We start from the raw sequence: 16,656 nt of genomic DNA, 5'->3' as shown, positions 1-16,656 counted from the left end.
GAGAGGGAGTAAGAAACACTGAAATGTCAGTGGTTGAGAAAACACATAAAATCTAGGATGAAATTATCGCCGTATGAAAGCATTCACATGGTTAGTGGACAGAGTTGTGTTTGTGGAGGACATTGGCCGGGGTTAGTGGCTCTTGAACATGTTCACAGCACTCGCTATAACCTGCAATGTAATTGGAAGGAGGGCCATTGGTGTCTGTGGAAGTGGGAGTCCCACATATACATACATTTTTTCACTTTTATTATGCTTATAGATATAGATTACATTTATTGGTATCAATGTAGCTAAATCTGTCAAATTGTATATGTTCCAATGTAGTCTGTTTCTGTTTTCAGCTGCTATGCATGGTGGAAGGGGCTGTTTTCAATAAAAACCAGATTAGATGATTTAAATATCTAGTACGTTTGGGCTGATCTAGATCTTAACTGGACCACACAAACTTACTTTAGAGTAAAAAAAATCTGGAACCGATTTAGCTGTGTACTATTTATGTAATTTGACTCTTAATTATATATTATGTTCATATCACTGCGGTGTCATGATGGCTTCTCAAAAGTCACTTTCATTCTCATGAAAAAAGTAACATGAACTTTCTGAGTTTATGCCAAACCGATATTTCTGGTTTTCAGTATTCGTTTTGCAACCTGAGATGATCAAAGTGGCTATGGCTGAGTTCCATGAAGTATAAGCTCACAAATTCTTTGTGGAAATGGAAGTCTCCACTGGATGAAAAACGTGACCACAAAAATCTCAAACGTGATATAAACACACATAGTACTTATATGGCAATCGGTGGGGAAAAGGATTCCTGCACGGTAGCAGTTTCCACAAGGAGAGGAAGTCTGGTAGAGGCACGAAAGCCTTACAAACTAACACCTTTGAATAGTACAGATTTCTTGTGCAATGAATAAGAAAGGCTCACGCGGACCCTTCCATATTAAAACTATTGGTCCCTCTCTTTTTGAATTGTTGGTGTTGTCCATAAGGATTGGACCGGGAATATGCTCCATCATTGACATGTAGTATTAACAGTGATACTTAAAATATCATTGCTAATGTCTTGGGTTGATGGGTTGTCTCCATCTCATTGGATTCTTTTATCAGGCTAGATCGGGCATGAGCAAACTGTGGCCCTCCAGGTGTTTTGGACTTTAACTCCCACTATTCCGGACAGCCTCGGGCCCCTTCCTTTCCCCCCTCAGCCGCTTAAGCGGCTGAGGGGGGAAAGGAAAGGGCCCGAGGCTGTCCGGAATAGTGGGAGTTAAAGTCCAAAACACCTGGAGGACCAAAGTTTGCCCATGCCTTTGCTAGATGCCAGACATTTGCCTTTCTCAGGTTCTAGTTTCAAAAAGCATGCAAAAATCTAGTACACCATACTGATTCCATCATGCATTCAAGTGTTTTGTTAAAAAATTAGACTCATAAATTGAGTCACACCCCAAGACTTCTCCAGTTGTAAGCAAAACAGCTGTACATTCTCCTCTGCTATCTTCACATTCAAAGTCTAAAGCCCATAAAATACTCTGCTGTTATAATAACAGCTGTTTTATGTTACCACTTTGCATGAAGAATAGGTCATTCTGAATTGTAATGAAAATCTTTCATGCACTTTCCAATTGCTGAATGCACAAACATGTTTTTATACAAGTGCATGTATTTTTTTAAAAAATATATATGCCTGTGATAGTTTTTCTTGGGTTTTTAAACTATGTACATTTGTTAGCAGTTCGAAAACATGCAAATGTGAATAGATCAATAGGTACCACTCTGGCGGGAAGGTAACGGCGCTCCATGCAGTCATGCCGGCCACATGACCTTGGAGGTGTCTACGGACAATGCCGGCTCTTCGACTTAGAAATGGAGATGAGCACCAACCCCCAGAGTCGATCACAACTGGATTTAACGTCAGGGGAAAACCTTTACCTTTACCTTACATTTGTTAGAATGCACCATGTTTTAGGTCTTGCTGACATTCCTCCAAGACAATATTTTTAATACATGATTTGTTCAGTTTGCATTGAATCTAGTCTTGTTAATCTGCTGGTTGAAACCGTTCTGTGGTACAACTAAGAGCCCATCAACACTGACATATAATACAGTTTGAAAATGCATTACAGTGTTCCCTCACTACTTCACGGTTCACTTTTCGCGGATTCGCTGTTTTGCGGTTTTTCAATAAACTCTAAAAGACTATTATAAATCATAAAAATTACAATTTACAGCCTGAGGAAGGAGAAGCCAAAGGGAGAAAAAAGGAGCCCAAGTGGCAACCGGAGGAGAAGGAGGTGATTTATCAACACACGATTGGTTGAGAAAGACTTAAAATAGTGTAGAACTACTAAAATAATGTATAAATATTAAAATAAATATAGTGTCCCTACTTTGCGGATTTTCAATTATTATGGGTAGTCCTGGAACCTAACCCCAGCGATAAGTGAGGGAACACTGTATATTATTAGTGTAGACCAGGGCTCCCCAAACTAAGGCCCGGGGGCCGAATGCGGCCCTCCAAGGCCATTAACCTGGCCCCCGCCCTCAGTTTTAGACTTCGGCTCGCCCAAAGTCTGAAATGACTTGAAGGCACAACAACAACAATCCTACTTGATTATCTCAGTGGCCAGAAGCAGGCCCACACTTCCCACTGAAATCCTGATAAATTTACAGTTTGTTGGTTAAAATTATATTTATTTTTAAATATTGTATTGTTCTTTCATTTACTAATATTGTAAATAAAATACTGTAAATGAATGATATGGTAATAATATAATATATTGTGTATACATATAATATTGATAATAATATTATAATGTAATACAATATAATATTTATTTATTTATTTATTTATTACAGTATTTCTACTCCACCCTTCTCACCCAATAGGGGACTCAGGGCGGCTAATAATAATAATACAATATAATAATATTGTATAATATAATAATATTAATTATATATTATATATTAAATGTAGTATTACTAATAATATTACGGTATAATGGTATAGTATAATATAGTAATATATAATGCTAATATTGTGCTATGCTAATAATATAATATATTGTATGTACATACAACTTGTAAGCCGCTCCGAGTCCCCTTCGGGGTGAGAGATGGTGGGGTATAAATGTAGTAAATAAATAAATAATTGTTGCTGGGGAGTTTTTTTTTTTTTTTTTTTTGCACTACAAATAAGACATGTGCAGCGAGCATAGGAATTTGTTCATTTTTTTTTAAATGATAATTCGGCCCCTCAACAATCTGAAGGACCATGAATCGGCCCTCCACTTAAAAAGTTTGAGGACCCCTGGTGTAGACTCATATCATGAAGTTAAATTGCATAACACGAGTCTACACTGACCATATAATTTCAGTTTCAAACTGCATTATACAACAGTGTGTAGATGGAGCCTTAGTGATGTGCCAAATTACAGCCAAATCTGTTCTAAAGGGCTAGAAAAAGCTTTTAGTATAGATATTCTGATGGGCTGCTGGTATGAAAGGGGATGAGAAAATTTTGTTATTCTTGTAGACTTCCATTATTGCAATAATGGATTTAATCCCAAATGGACTTAGGGATACAGAGATGGACATTTCTTCAAAATTTTGGATGTCTCACATCTTAATTATATTTTTTATCATCGAAATATCTTGAATAACCACCACGAGACTTTCTGATAGCTATAAAAATTGTAAGTGCATGGATGTGTCAGTTTTTCATAGATTTTGAGGGACTGATTGTAATATCAGTTGATACTTGCCTACTCTTTTGTGGGAAATAAGGACAAGTTTTTAATAATTAGGTAAAGGTAAAGATTTCCTCCTGACATTAAGTCTAGTTGTGTCCGACTCTGGTGGTTGATGCTCATCTCAATTTCTAAGCCAAAGAGCCAGCGTTGTCTGTAGACACCTCCAAGGTCATGTGGCCGGCATGACTGCATGGAGCGCCGTAACCTTCCTGCCAGAGCAGTACCTATTGATCTACTGACATTAGCATGTTTTCAAAGTGCTAGTTAGCAGAAGCTGGGGCTAACAGCAGGAACTCACCTACTCCCCAGATTCGAACCACCAACCTTTTGGTCAGGAAGTTCAGCAGCTCAGTGGTTTAACCTGCTGCGCCACCAGGGGGCCCAAATGATTAAACACCCTCAATACCAAGAGTACCTCTACACTGTGGAATTAACACAGTTTGACACCACTTTAACTGCTACATCTAATTGCTGTGGAATCATGGGAGTTGTAGTTTTACAAGGATTTCTCTGCCAAAGAGTTCTGGTGCCTCATGTACTACAATTGCCATGATTCAATAGCATTGAGCCAGGGCAGTTAAAGTGGTGTCAAACTGCAGTCATTCTATAGTGTAGAGCAGGCATGGGCGAACTTCATCCCCCCAGGTGTTTTGGACTTAAACTCCCACAATTCCTAACATCTGGCAGGCTGTTAGGAATTGTGGGAGTTGAAGTCCAAAACACATGGAAGGGCAAAGTTTGCCCATTCCTGGTATAGAGGCATCCTAAGAAAGCAGGCATTACTCAGACAAGTCCATGCAAACACTATCTGAACTATTATTTACAAGAATATCTCCAAAGATATGTTGCTCAATGGTAATATGTAGAAATCAATTGCTTGAAGTCAAACTATAGAATTCATATGCTACAGCATTCCTTTCAGTTCCATGTTATTTTATCTTGAATTTTATGGATATGTGCACACACATGCACACCACACAAATAATTTATGTGTACATCCTTTTTTATATAGAAAAGACTGAAAATCTGCTAAAACAATAATGATCCAATAAAAAGGAGAAACAGATTATCAATCAAAGAAATACTAAATAAAATAGCAAGACCACAATATTAAATGACATAGGTATGAACCTTGGTTGATGGAAAAAGCAGTGGAAAAGTATTTGAGTAACAGAAAAAGTGTATGACATGTTTGAGCTGAATGCCTTGATTTACTCCATCCTATGAAGGATGTACAGGGTGGTCTCGAATGTTACAGCCCAGTTAGTATCATATTGCAGTGCTATTACTATGAATGGAAATTGTACATCCAGAGGTCATGTTTAGCTGCACTTGAAATGTGAAGCACTTGCCTGAAGGTGATGGATGCCTGGCTTTGCCTGGTATTTTATCCAAGCTGGAGATATGAACAATGGCAGCTAGTGGCTTCCATATGAGTGATGTGGTGAATCCATTTTAGGGTACTTTTTGGAGAAGAAGTTGTAGGTCCTTGTAAAGTACAACTTCCATGATTCCATAAACATTGAATTAGAGTAGTTAAAGAGGTGTCAAACTGTACTAATTCTACAGTGAAGATGTACCTTTACTTACAGGATGCCATTAGTGGAATTAGACATTCTTGTTCAAAATGGTGTTACCCTCATTTCCAGTTTATTACTTTGACCTTCTTCTGACTTAATTTTACTGAAATGTGGCTCTAGTTTGTTTAATGTAGAGGAACTCCATCATTTTTTGCTCCTCTGGGCAATTTAGACTGCAAACATATGCACATCTATATGATAATAAATGGCAATAAACACAATGGGTTTTTCAAGTAAATATGCACAAGATTTGGTCAACAAAGTCTAAACCCTTTTCTAAAATGAACGGTTATGTTTACGTAGGAATAGGTGAATTAATGGGCTACTTCTCAATGAATTTTCTTAGAATTGTGGGTATATTGTACACTTGCTCAAAAGTTTTCCATTCTTTAGATTCCTAATATCCAATCTTGTAGTCCTACCCAAAACAGAACCCAAATGTTTACCTGAAATGCTTATTAATAGCTACTCTTCAGAAAATCATGTCTGTGAAATTCATAGTTTGTTAAATATTCATGCAGCAACTAAAAATGTTTCCTGCCTGAAAATGTCATCAGAAATATGTGCCTGCACTTAGTGGCATAATGTTTACACATGGCAGAAAGCAATACTGATTTAGAACATGTATTCTATTTTTATTATTTTTTGTTAAAATACTTGTTAATGTGGAATCAATGGCTGTTGCGTGGAAAAAAATACTTTAAACAATCTGAAATGATTTCAAATAAAAGCACCAGGGATTGCAGGGAGTTGCTACAGGTAGTTGTTTGTACAAGACTAATTATAAAAAGCTGGACACATTCAAGGAAAATGTTGTTCTCTTCTATTTTTGAATAGTACTTGCTTTCTTTCACACTGGTTAAATGTGCCAAATTAAACATTCTCTGTTAAATATTAATAATTTCAAAGAATTGACTTGAAAGTATGCTTCAACATATCCATATACAGTAGAGTCTCACTTTTCCAAGCCTCGCTTATCCAAGCCTCTGGATTATCCAAGCCATTTTTGTAGTCAATGTTTTCAATATATCATGATATTTTGGTGTTAAATTCGTAAATACAGTAATTACAACATAACATTACTGCGTATTGAACTACTTTTTCTGTCAAATTTGTTGTATAACATGATGTTTTGGTGCTTAATTTGTAAAATCATAACCTGATTTGATGTTTAATAGGCTTTTCCTTAATCCCTCCAAGATATTTGCTTATCCAAGCTTCTGCCAGCCCGTTTAGCTTGGATAAGTGAGACTCTACTGTACCTATCAAAGAAACACTAATCTCTATGAAAGCAGAACTGAAATCCATTGCTTCAATGTGGTACCAAAATAATTAAAATATAGCTAGATTAATGGTTTCTTATTTAATTTTCATTTGCAAGATAATGATGTGGACAAAAATGAAATGCTTTCACAACATTACAAATACACTTAGGTGCAAAAGCCAAAACAGGATCACTTAGGAAATGTAACAAAACATTACTATTGTAGAATGTTTTGTGTGTATATTTTAACCAGCATACCAGTATTCATGTTTTATACTATTTTAAAACTTTTAACCCTAGTTAAAACCCTATTTTTAACCCTAGAAATATTTAACCCTAGAAATATTTTGACCATGACAGAGTTACCATGCGAGGGCCAATTTGTATATTATAATAACTATATGAAGGTTAGCATTTTTTTTAAAAAAAATGGCATTTAAAAGCACCAGGGGGAATATATTCTATGCAGCAACTGCACCAAAATTTGTCTATAATGTTTATCCTACATTATGAGGATATAAAAATGTCCATATGCATGGAAAAATAATAGAGACGGTGTCTGTTAAGAGGATGCATATTATTGTTCAAGTACTGCCAAAATGCTTTTAGAACTTTATAGACTTTTCATTCCATTTATATCTTTGCTTTACTGTTATTAGTTGACTTGGCTGTTGGGGGCCGGGGGGGGGGGGGGGGGGGCAAAGTATCCAACAAACTTGCTGTTGATTATTTTTGTACTGTGTAACATAAGGCAAATCTTTTAAAAAGTATTATTTAACTGTTAGAGAAAGAGCAAGTCAGCAACCTCTTTTGCGGTTTCAGAATAATACTGTGATATATGTTTTCCCATTGATTGGTACTTTAGTGCTGTGGTTAGAGCAGATTGGTGTTAATACCTTTTGGTCTCATGTGTCATCTGGAAATTTGTGCTTGGGTTTTTTTTTTAAGGGAAAGCTCATTATTACTTTTAATTTTCAATAAATGTTTCATGTGACAGTCTTCAGCCTGGAAAAAGGAAGACTTTTGCCAGGAAAGAGGTTACACATCCTTCATGATGGAAAGCCTAAATTGCCTGGATTGAAACCAATTACTTAGTTCAGTGTAAGCAGGAACTCCCATAATGAGATAGAATATCATCATCGGCTTGTCTGATGAAATGAATTTTGGACAGTTCCCCCAAGGTCATGGTAAAGTTATAGTTCTGGGATTATGGGAGAATGCATTAATCTAAACAAACTGACACTGCTAAAAATTAAAAAGAATATAATTTAGAAGTGTAAGATGAAATGTAACAGAATCTAGCAACTTGTTCATAATGGCTTAGTTGGCAATGAAAGGAAAACATCATTCCATGAGGTTTATATGAAACAGAACATGCTGCTTTCATGGGTAAAATTGAAAATGGTGGTTTCTAACTAATCCAGATAATCTTTAAAGAAGTCATTTGGGGATTCTGCATGTAGCCTTTCTTTAACATAAGATATAAATACAATTGTTAGTCCCTAACAAGGGCAAACCTGTTGAAACAATGGAAATTTAGGAAATCGTCATTTACAAAAGTACCACTGATTCAGCGGGACATCTCTAGTTTGAACTAACAAAACAATAAAAACTGACACAGACCTCACAGAGATAAATATAGCTCTCTTTCGAGTGTCCAGAAAGCATGCAAAGATATAGAATTTTCTGCAGGATATGCCATTAACAGTTTAGTGATTTCATCTAGGACTGTGGTTAAGAGGATCTGTGCCTGGTGAGCATAAGCTAAACCAGATAAGCCAGGACAGAGAAACAAACTCATTAGGATGAAGAGAAGCTGTAGAGATTTATTAGAATTCTGCCAAAAGGGATGTGAGTACAAACAATTTGCTTCGAAATGTACAAGCACAAATATACAAAGAAATGCAAGACATCTTATACAGTTCTGACAGCAATTCAAACCTCCTGCTTCCCCCTCCAATAGGCTAAGAAAAGGGCCAGCCAGCATCTGGCTGCAAGCTCTGTTGACGTCACTGCCTCCAGGCGGGGATTCCCTTGGTGAGGAGAATCACAGCAAGGGATTGGCCAAGGTGAGGGCCCAATTAGCCATTGAGACATCCAATTAGCCATTGAGACACCCAATTAGCCATTGAGACACCCAATTAGCCTTGGGAGGGCACAGTCTGTTAAGGAAACAATAGCACAGATATGCTGATGAGCATTTGATTAGCTCAAATGTCTAGTTTCGTGCAACACCAAGATATAGAACTCAGGAAACAAAGGGTCATTCCAGATAGGGCCCAAAATGTGGAATAATTTGAGACAAAACAGGTAAGCCCTGCTTTGTCCCAAATTATTTAAATACCCTATTAGACCCCGGCCTAATCGCTATTCCCCCCCCCCCCCCCCAAAAAAAAAACTGCCGCCCCCTGGCATGTAACATTTATGCGTCAGAAGGGTTGCCGGAGCAGATTCATGAAGACCTGGTAAGTTTTTATTTTATTTTAAAGGTTGGGGGGGGGGGCTTTTGGGATGGCCCGATGCCATCCTGAACGTTTTTGGGATAGCACGAGGATGCCCACTTGGGAAAGCCCAGTTTTTGGGGTGATGTTGGGATTTCTTTAACCTGCTCCAAAGCGGGTTTAAGTCTAGTCTGGAAATGCCCAAAGACTCAAAGGACAAAGGTGTTGATCTTAAGTAATGGAGGACTTGGTTATCAGTAAAAATGATTAATAACTGCACATACTCTAAGCCTCTGTTTCCGCGAAGGAGTGGCAAATTCTCAGCCTCAGGTGAAATGCACAAACATTTTGAGCTTATCTGGCTGGCAAAGAAGATCACTTATTTTTGCATCTACACAATGAATCTGGCTTGGGAAATAGCTAGAGAGATTTTTGCTCAACCTTTTCAATTCCCAGAAGATTATCTAAACAGGGTGACCGGGGGGGGGGGGGGGGTGGCTGTCTCTAGGTTACATTTTGATGTATTTTTAAGAAGCAGTTTATATGCACTTCATATAAGCAACAGATACAGTACACAGTTTAAAGGATACAAGTTACACAGAAATCATCAAATCGATACAATTTATTAAAAGGTTAGACAAGACACAATTTAGAGTTAATAGGGTACAGCTGCTGCTATGTCCATTCCAGATTTTCTGAAGCTTTAAACTTTTGCAACTCCGGACCGCCAGGAAAGGTCTTTAATAAAAGGAAAAAAACATATATTTGTGGGTTTTGGTGAATTATACATCTTTGGGGAGGGGGAGTTACTGTGACTCGATAACAACAGGATATCTGCTTAGTTAGCTTTAGTATGCAGATCACAGGTGGTACAAACCATGTCTTTCAAAAGGTAGTAATTTGGGCACATGTATAAACAACACATATATAAAGAAGATTTTTTTTTATTATCTGTTTTACATGCATAGAGTCTTGTATGATACTTCTTAATCCCAAATAGAATATATCAATTACTGTAAATTTACTGTTGAATGAGGAATCAGCACATAGGTAAATTTCATTGGTTTGGTATGTGTACTCTAATTGTGACTACTGCTTGGATTCAAGTCAAAATCTTCCAAACTATGGGTTTGCGCAGCAGATAAGAATTGTAATCCAAGAACAACAAAACTTTTGCAAAACAAAACTTTGGGTGGGTGTGTTTTTCACACCAAAAACTATTCTTTTCCAACATCTGTCTTACAAGCAGGCTCCACCTTCACTGACCTTTTTAATGCAGTTTCAAATCAATATTGAAGTGCTGGTGACAGGACAGAGAGAATTTTTTCCTGTAAATCTTAATTGAAGGTTGTCATTGGGAGATAGAGTCCTTCAGATAGTCTGGAACCAAGCCATATAGCGCTTAATGGGTCATGGCTACACCTTGATTATGCCTAGGAACAAGGCCTTATCCCTGAAGCTAGTTTAACAGGGGAGTTAAATGCTATAACTGCCTAAAAATAAACAAATGAGAATGATCCATTAAGACATACTACAAAGGATTTACATCATTAGTTTGGCAATACAGAATTAAAGCTATCATTTCCAGTCCAGCAAATGTAGAGTTGCCAGCTCCCAACAGGAGATCGTTGCTCATTCCCTTAAGGGCTCTTGTGTTGGGACAGCATGACAAAATCAAGCTGTTTTTTTCCCTTTTCCACTAGTTTAGTCATGTTCGTTTCTTCTCCACCCCAATTGTTGTCAAGGGTGTCAACCTTGCAGGGAGGGAAAACTGAGGGATTCAAGTTCCCTTTCAATTTCCCCGGAGAGCCTGAGACCACCAGCAGCCTGAGCTGGCAATCTCGGTTCAAATATTTCTTCCAAGAAATCCTGCAACTGAGCTGGAACGTTTAAGTGATTCCTTGGCTGATGTCTCTAAGTTGAAACAAACAGCACTGAGAGGAAGAGAAGGCAATTGAGCCCCTACATTGTCTTATACTCTTTGGAAAGAGAAAAATTTCGGTATGTTAAAAAAAATCAAATAAAGTAAAAAAGCTCAGTTGTGTCTCCATATTAATAGAGTTGGAGGAGATCACATGGACCATCTAGTCCAACCCCCTGCCATTTAGGAAAAACACAATCAAACCACCCCTGAGAGATGGCCTAACAGCCTCTGTCTAAAAGGCTCAAAGGAAGGAGCCTCTACTACACTGCTAGGCAGAGAGTTCCACTGCTGAACAGCTCTTACAGTCAGGTAGTTCTTCCTAATGTTTAGGTGGAATCTCCTTTCCTGTAATTTGAACCCATTGCTCCGAGTCCTAGTGTCCAGGGCAGCAGCAAACAAGCTCCCTCTTCCTTATGACATCCTTTCAAATATTTAAACATGGCAATCATGTTTCCTTTCAACCTTCTCTTCTGCAGGGTAAACAGACCCAGCTCTTTAAGTCACTCCTCATAGGGATTCATGATGTCCAGACCTTTGATCATTTTAGTTGCCCTCCTCTGGACACCTTCCAGTTTGTCAATATCTCTCTTAAATTTTGATGCCCAAAATTGGACACAGTATTCCAAGTGAGGTCTGACCAAAGCAAAATAAAGAGACACCATTGCTTCCCTGGATCTAGACCAGGGGTCCCCAAACTAAGGCCCGCGGGCCACATGAGGCCCCCTGAGGCCATCTATCCGGCCCGCGGCCTACCCTGGGCGGGAGGGAGGAACAGCCAAGAGGAGGAAGGCTGCTGCTGCTACTGTACTGCTTCTTCTTAAGCGGTGCTGCTTCTGCTGGCTTGGCAGCAGGCGAGCAGAGGAGGGACTTTAGGACCTGCTCGCTCTCCTCCTTTTCCTCGCCTTCCTTCCTCTTCTCCCGAAGCAGCCTCCACCATCGCTTTGGAAGAGAAGGCAGGAGAGGAATAGGAATAGGAGGACAACGACGAGCGGGCCCTCCTCTGCCCGCCGCTTTGGAAGATGAGGAAGAAAGGAGAGGAAAAGGAGAACGGCGAGTGGGCCCCTAAAGTCCCTCCCCCGCCCGCTGCTTCAGTCATCAAGACAAACATTGTTTTGAAGGCTTTCATGGCTGGGATCACTGGGCTGCTGTGAGTTTTCCGGGCTGTCTGGCCATGCTCCAGAAGCATTCTGACCTGACATTTCACCCACATCTATGGCAGGCATCCTCAGAGGCTCTGAGGATGCCTGCCATAGATGTGGGCGAAATGTCAGGGGAGAATGCTTCTGGAGCATAGCCAGACAGGCTGTAAAACTCACAACAACCTTTCTTAACAATCACTAAAAGCCTTCAAATTCAAGAAGAACACAGAATTTCAACCCATATCAGACAGGAATCAACTAGGGGCATTTAGCATGTCAAAAATTGCTATAAAGTAATTTAAAATTGGTTGTATAACATAATTATACAATTCTCCTCCCACACTGCAATAGATTAAGAGGAAATTAAAAGTTGAAAATTAATATAAAAACTGCAAGGGAAAATAGGATAAAACAAAATAATATGAAATCAAACTTTTGGGGGAAAGCCACAAAAGCCACAGGCGTCTTTCCCAGACTGGGTTAAACAAAGCTGCTTCTAGTAAGTCAACCCAGGAAATGCAGTATATTGACACAGTGGAGGTGTCCAGGCAAAGGTGATCAACATGGGAAATGGTTATAAACCAAACTATAGATCCCAGTGTTTCATAGGATGGAACCAAGGCAGGTAAAGTGACATCACTCTGCTATAATTACGCAATGCATTTAGCCACTAAGGGCCCTTCCACACAGCCATGTGACCCACAATATCAAGGCAGATAATCCACAATATCTGCTTTGAACTGGGTTATCTGGGTCCACACTGGCATATAACCCAGTTCAAAGCAAATAATGTGGGATTTTATACAGCTGTGTGGAAGGGGCCTAAGTCACCTTTCTTCACATATTACAGGCCCTTCCACACAGCCCTATATCCCAAAACATCAAGGCAGAAAATCCCACAATATCTGCTTTGAACTGGGTTATCTGAGTCCACACTCAGATAATGTGGGATTTTCTGCCTTGATATTCTGGGATATAGGGCTGTGTGGAAGGGGCCTCTGAAAAAAAAGAGAAATACTGAGTTGAGCTTTATCATACATTTAAAATACTATTATTAGTATTTTTTGTTGTTGCTGCTGCTGCTGTTGTAATAGTAGTCATACAGCAGTATTCCTAAAGGAAACACATTGCTAAATTTCTTTGAAGCTGTGAGGTCTGTTGGAAACTAGGCAAGGAAGGTTTATATATCTGTGGAAGGTCCAGGGTGGGAGAAAAAAAACTCTTCTCTGTTAAAGGCCAATGTGAATGTTTCAATTGACCACCTTGATTAATATTGAAAAGCCTTGCAGCTTCAAGGCCTGGCTGATTCCTGCCTGGGGGATCAAATATGGAACTGGACATTGACCATCTTATTAGCCAAAAGCAGGCTCATGAGATAGGTGTAGTGTGCATATACATTTGTTCGTAGTTTTTTAAAAAACTGTAGTCCGGCCCTCCAACAGTCTGAGGGACAGTAAACTGGCCCCCAGTTTAAAAAGTTTGGGGACCCCTGATCTAGACCAATGGTTCTCAACCTATGGGTCCCCAGATGTTTTGGCCTTCAACTCCCAGAAATCCTAATCGCTGGTAAACTGGCTGAGATTTCTGGGAGTTGTGGGCCAAAACACCTGGGGACCAACGTGTTGGGAAACACTGATCTAGACACTATATTCCTTTTGATGCAGCCCAAAATCCCATTTATTTTTTTAGTTGCTGCATCACATTGTTGATTCATGTTCAACTTGTTGTTCACTAAAACGTCAAGATCTTTTTCGTATGTTCTGTTGTCGAGTCAGGCATCTCCCATCCTGTATCTGTGTATTTTTTTTTCTGTCTAATTGAAGTATCCTATTCTTAGCAAAGCTTTACTTAATATGAAATTGCTAAAAATTGCCTTAGATCTGTATAAAAGCAAGAAAAGTTTAACAGGGCCCAAAAGAAATTTCATCTGTTAGCCACATTTGTCTAGATAATTAATGAAACTGCCAAAATTAAAATAATTATTTAAGAAGGTATTTATTTCATTGTTGTAATAACTGTTTTTGTTTCTACAAAGCAAATGTTTGATAGCTTTGCTGCTTTTTTCATGTAAATCCAAGAAGCTGTTAGAGTTCTAAATGATTCTGTCTAAAGTAATGGATGAGAGGGAACAGTGCAAAGCTTAAGCCAGACAAAACAGAGGTGTCCCTTGCCAAATGTAAAAAACACTGAGAATAGGGATTCAGTTTATTCTGGAAAGAGTTACACTTGTCTGAAATGGATTAACAGAGTTTGGATTCAGCCTGAGTCTGTAGGCACAGGTTTTAACACAAGCCAAAAGTAGGGTTGCCACATTGAAAACAGGATAGCACTATTGCTCATTTGTTGATTCTGTGACACACGGCTTCTTAAACGGTGGGTCCTGAACCCAAATGGGGTCCCCTTAGTTCAAAATTGGGTTGTGAAAAATTTGGCAACAATAAAAGGTTTCTCAACACCATCTAGTGGCTGTTTTACACATTTAAACTAATCTGTTGTGCAGTGGTTATAGTAGCCTCTGCAGGAAATGCTTCAGCTGTACTTCATAAAAAGGAAAATCAGTCTTGCAAATGCTGATTATCAGTAAATGTTTGATTTTTATTCCTGTTTGATATATCTATGTATTCAGGGTCACATACAAATTTGTAGGGTGGAAAGGGGTCACAAATGGGAAGTTTAAGAAGCCCTGATAATGAATTTCAGCAAACATTGCTTGTCATGCAACCAGATAATAAACAACATCTACAACTTCATCAGATGGGTTACTTTCGGTGGCATGCACCGGATCTTCTATAGTTTTACGATGGAGCCAGATCATGACATTGGACTACTTCCAGCGGCACTCCATTGTAAAACTGTAGAAGATCTGATGTATGCCATGTGAATGCTTCCCATGCTACATTTTAATCAATAAGGGGAAGCCAGGCAACATCGGCATGGGGTGATGGGTTCCCCATGCCGGGCACTGCCAGATTCACCACAATGCGTGGAGATTCTGGCAGCTCATCTTATGAGGTCACTAGTGAATATCTCTCATCTATAGAACCATTAAAGGTCTGGGATCCCTCTTCATTTTTTGTTCTAGCAACAGTGACCAAGAAATGGCTTTGCCACAGTGCTTGTTCTTGGAGTTGTCTCGTTACTGTAGTGCGATGTGGCTTGGGACCTTGGACCTCATCAGACAGGAAGGGGGAATTTGGGGGAAAGTGGAGGAACTGCCTTCCTTCATTCCCTACCACTTTCCCTGTCTTCTGGGATAGGCTCTCAACCCACATTGTTTCCTCTCCTCTCCTTTCGTTTCCCCACTTCCATCCTGGGACAAATAGAGGCTTTTTTCAAACCCAGAAATGACTGTCAGTCCATTAACCTCATCAGAAAAACACCTTTTCTAGACCTAGAAAGGATGCAAACACCTTGATCTTAAATGACAAAAATCAGAGACATGGGGCACACACAGAGGGCATGATCTTTCAAGTTTCTATGATTTCTTACTCCAGTTGTATGGTGTGATAGCAGACTAATTCTAATAATTGAATCCCTGCTATCAAAGAAGCCATTGTTCTGTTCCAATTGCACATTCATTATCATCTTTCATTCCTTCTAAGCCGTAAATTATCCTGCACAATGATAAATGATATTTTAATATTCCCACCCAGCAATCTGAGCCTGATTCAATTTGCCTGTGTCGTGATATTCAAGGAATAGAGCCCGTTGCTAAGAACTCTGTTAGAATGTCCAAGAAGAGACATATTGTGTGTCAGATGCAAAGCAGGACAATTACTACATTCATGTGCTCTATGTGATCTAAATATTAATAAGGTAGCAGTATTGGCAATCATCTTTCCTTTTTTCCAACCCCTGCAGTCCAGAAGTTAATTTCTCACTAATGTCCTGAAAATCCACAGCTGGTAAGAACCATATGATTCACCAAGTTACCTTCTGCCTCCAACATTCAGAAGGGACATTTCTTTCCTTCCCAATTACACACGACATTAGAGAATCCAACATATCAGAAATCATCATTTGGATATGGCTTAGTTCGTGCATAAATACAGCTATAGATACAATGCTGTGAACAAGATCAGTTTAAATGAGACCTTTGAGTATAATGCAGCTATCCAAATTTGACCAATTCATAATTATTACATTTAAAACAAAAATGTCTGCCACCTTCAGCAGCATCTGAGCCTACCTGTTGCCTAAATGACATTGAGTTTGTAATTTCCATACCCTGGCAAGTATCCCAGATTTGTTCTTGTTTCTTTTCCAGTTGTGAACTACTGTGCTTTGAATAACCAGGGCTGTCAACATGAGTGTGTCAACACTGAAGATTCCTACTACTGTCAATGTCGGAAAGGGTTCATTCTCAATCCAGACAAAAGAACATGTAGAAGTAAGTTGTTCACTTCCTAAGCAATGAGGGACAAATATAATTGCACATGTAAAGAAAGGATGGCAAAACTTAAATACATACTTCTTAAAAACATACTGTACCCCTTTGCATGCAAAAAGTCTCACATTTCCAATGGAAAAGATGTTATAGAGGAGTTATTGGAAGC

At 38.9% G+C, this 16,656-nt stretch overlaps 1 protein-coding gene across 2 annotated transcripts in view; it reads left to right on the top strand.

Annotated features, from left to right (window-relative positions):
- Nucleotides 1–16,656, top strand: part of matn2 (matrilin 2) — a 73,616-nt gene that overhangs the window by 29,603 nt on the left and 27,357 nt on the right. For both annotated transcript variants that reach the window (XM_062980151.1, XM_062980150.1), the window contains exon 6: nucleotides 16,368–16,490. In XM_062980151.1, the coding sequence (XP_062836221.1) occupies nucleotides 16,368–16,490 (123 nt within the window). The remainder of the gene's footprint in view (nucleotides 1–16,367; nucleotides 16,491–16,656) is intronic.

The sequence above is a fragment of the Anolis carolinensis genome, chromosome 4 (assembly GCF_035594765.1).
Source record: "Anolis carolinensis isolate JA03-04 chromosome 4, rAnoCar3.1.pri, whole genome shotgun sequence".
Classification (NCBI taxonomy): Eukaryota; Metazoa; Chordata; class Lepidosauria; order Squamata; family Dactyloidae; genus Anolis; species Anolis carolinensis.
This window is presented reverse-complemented; position numbering and strand designations above follow the sequence as displayed.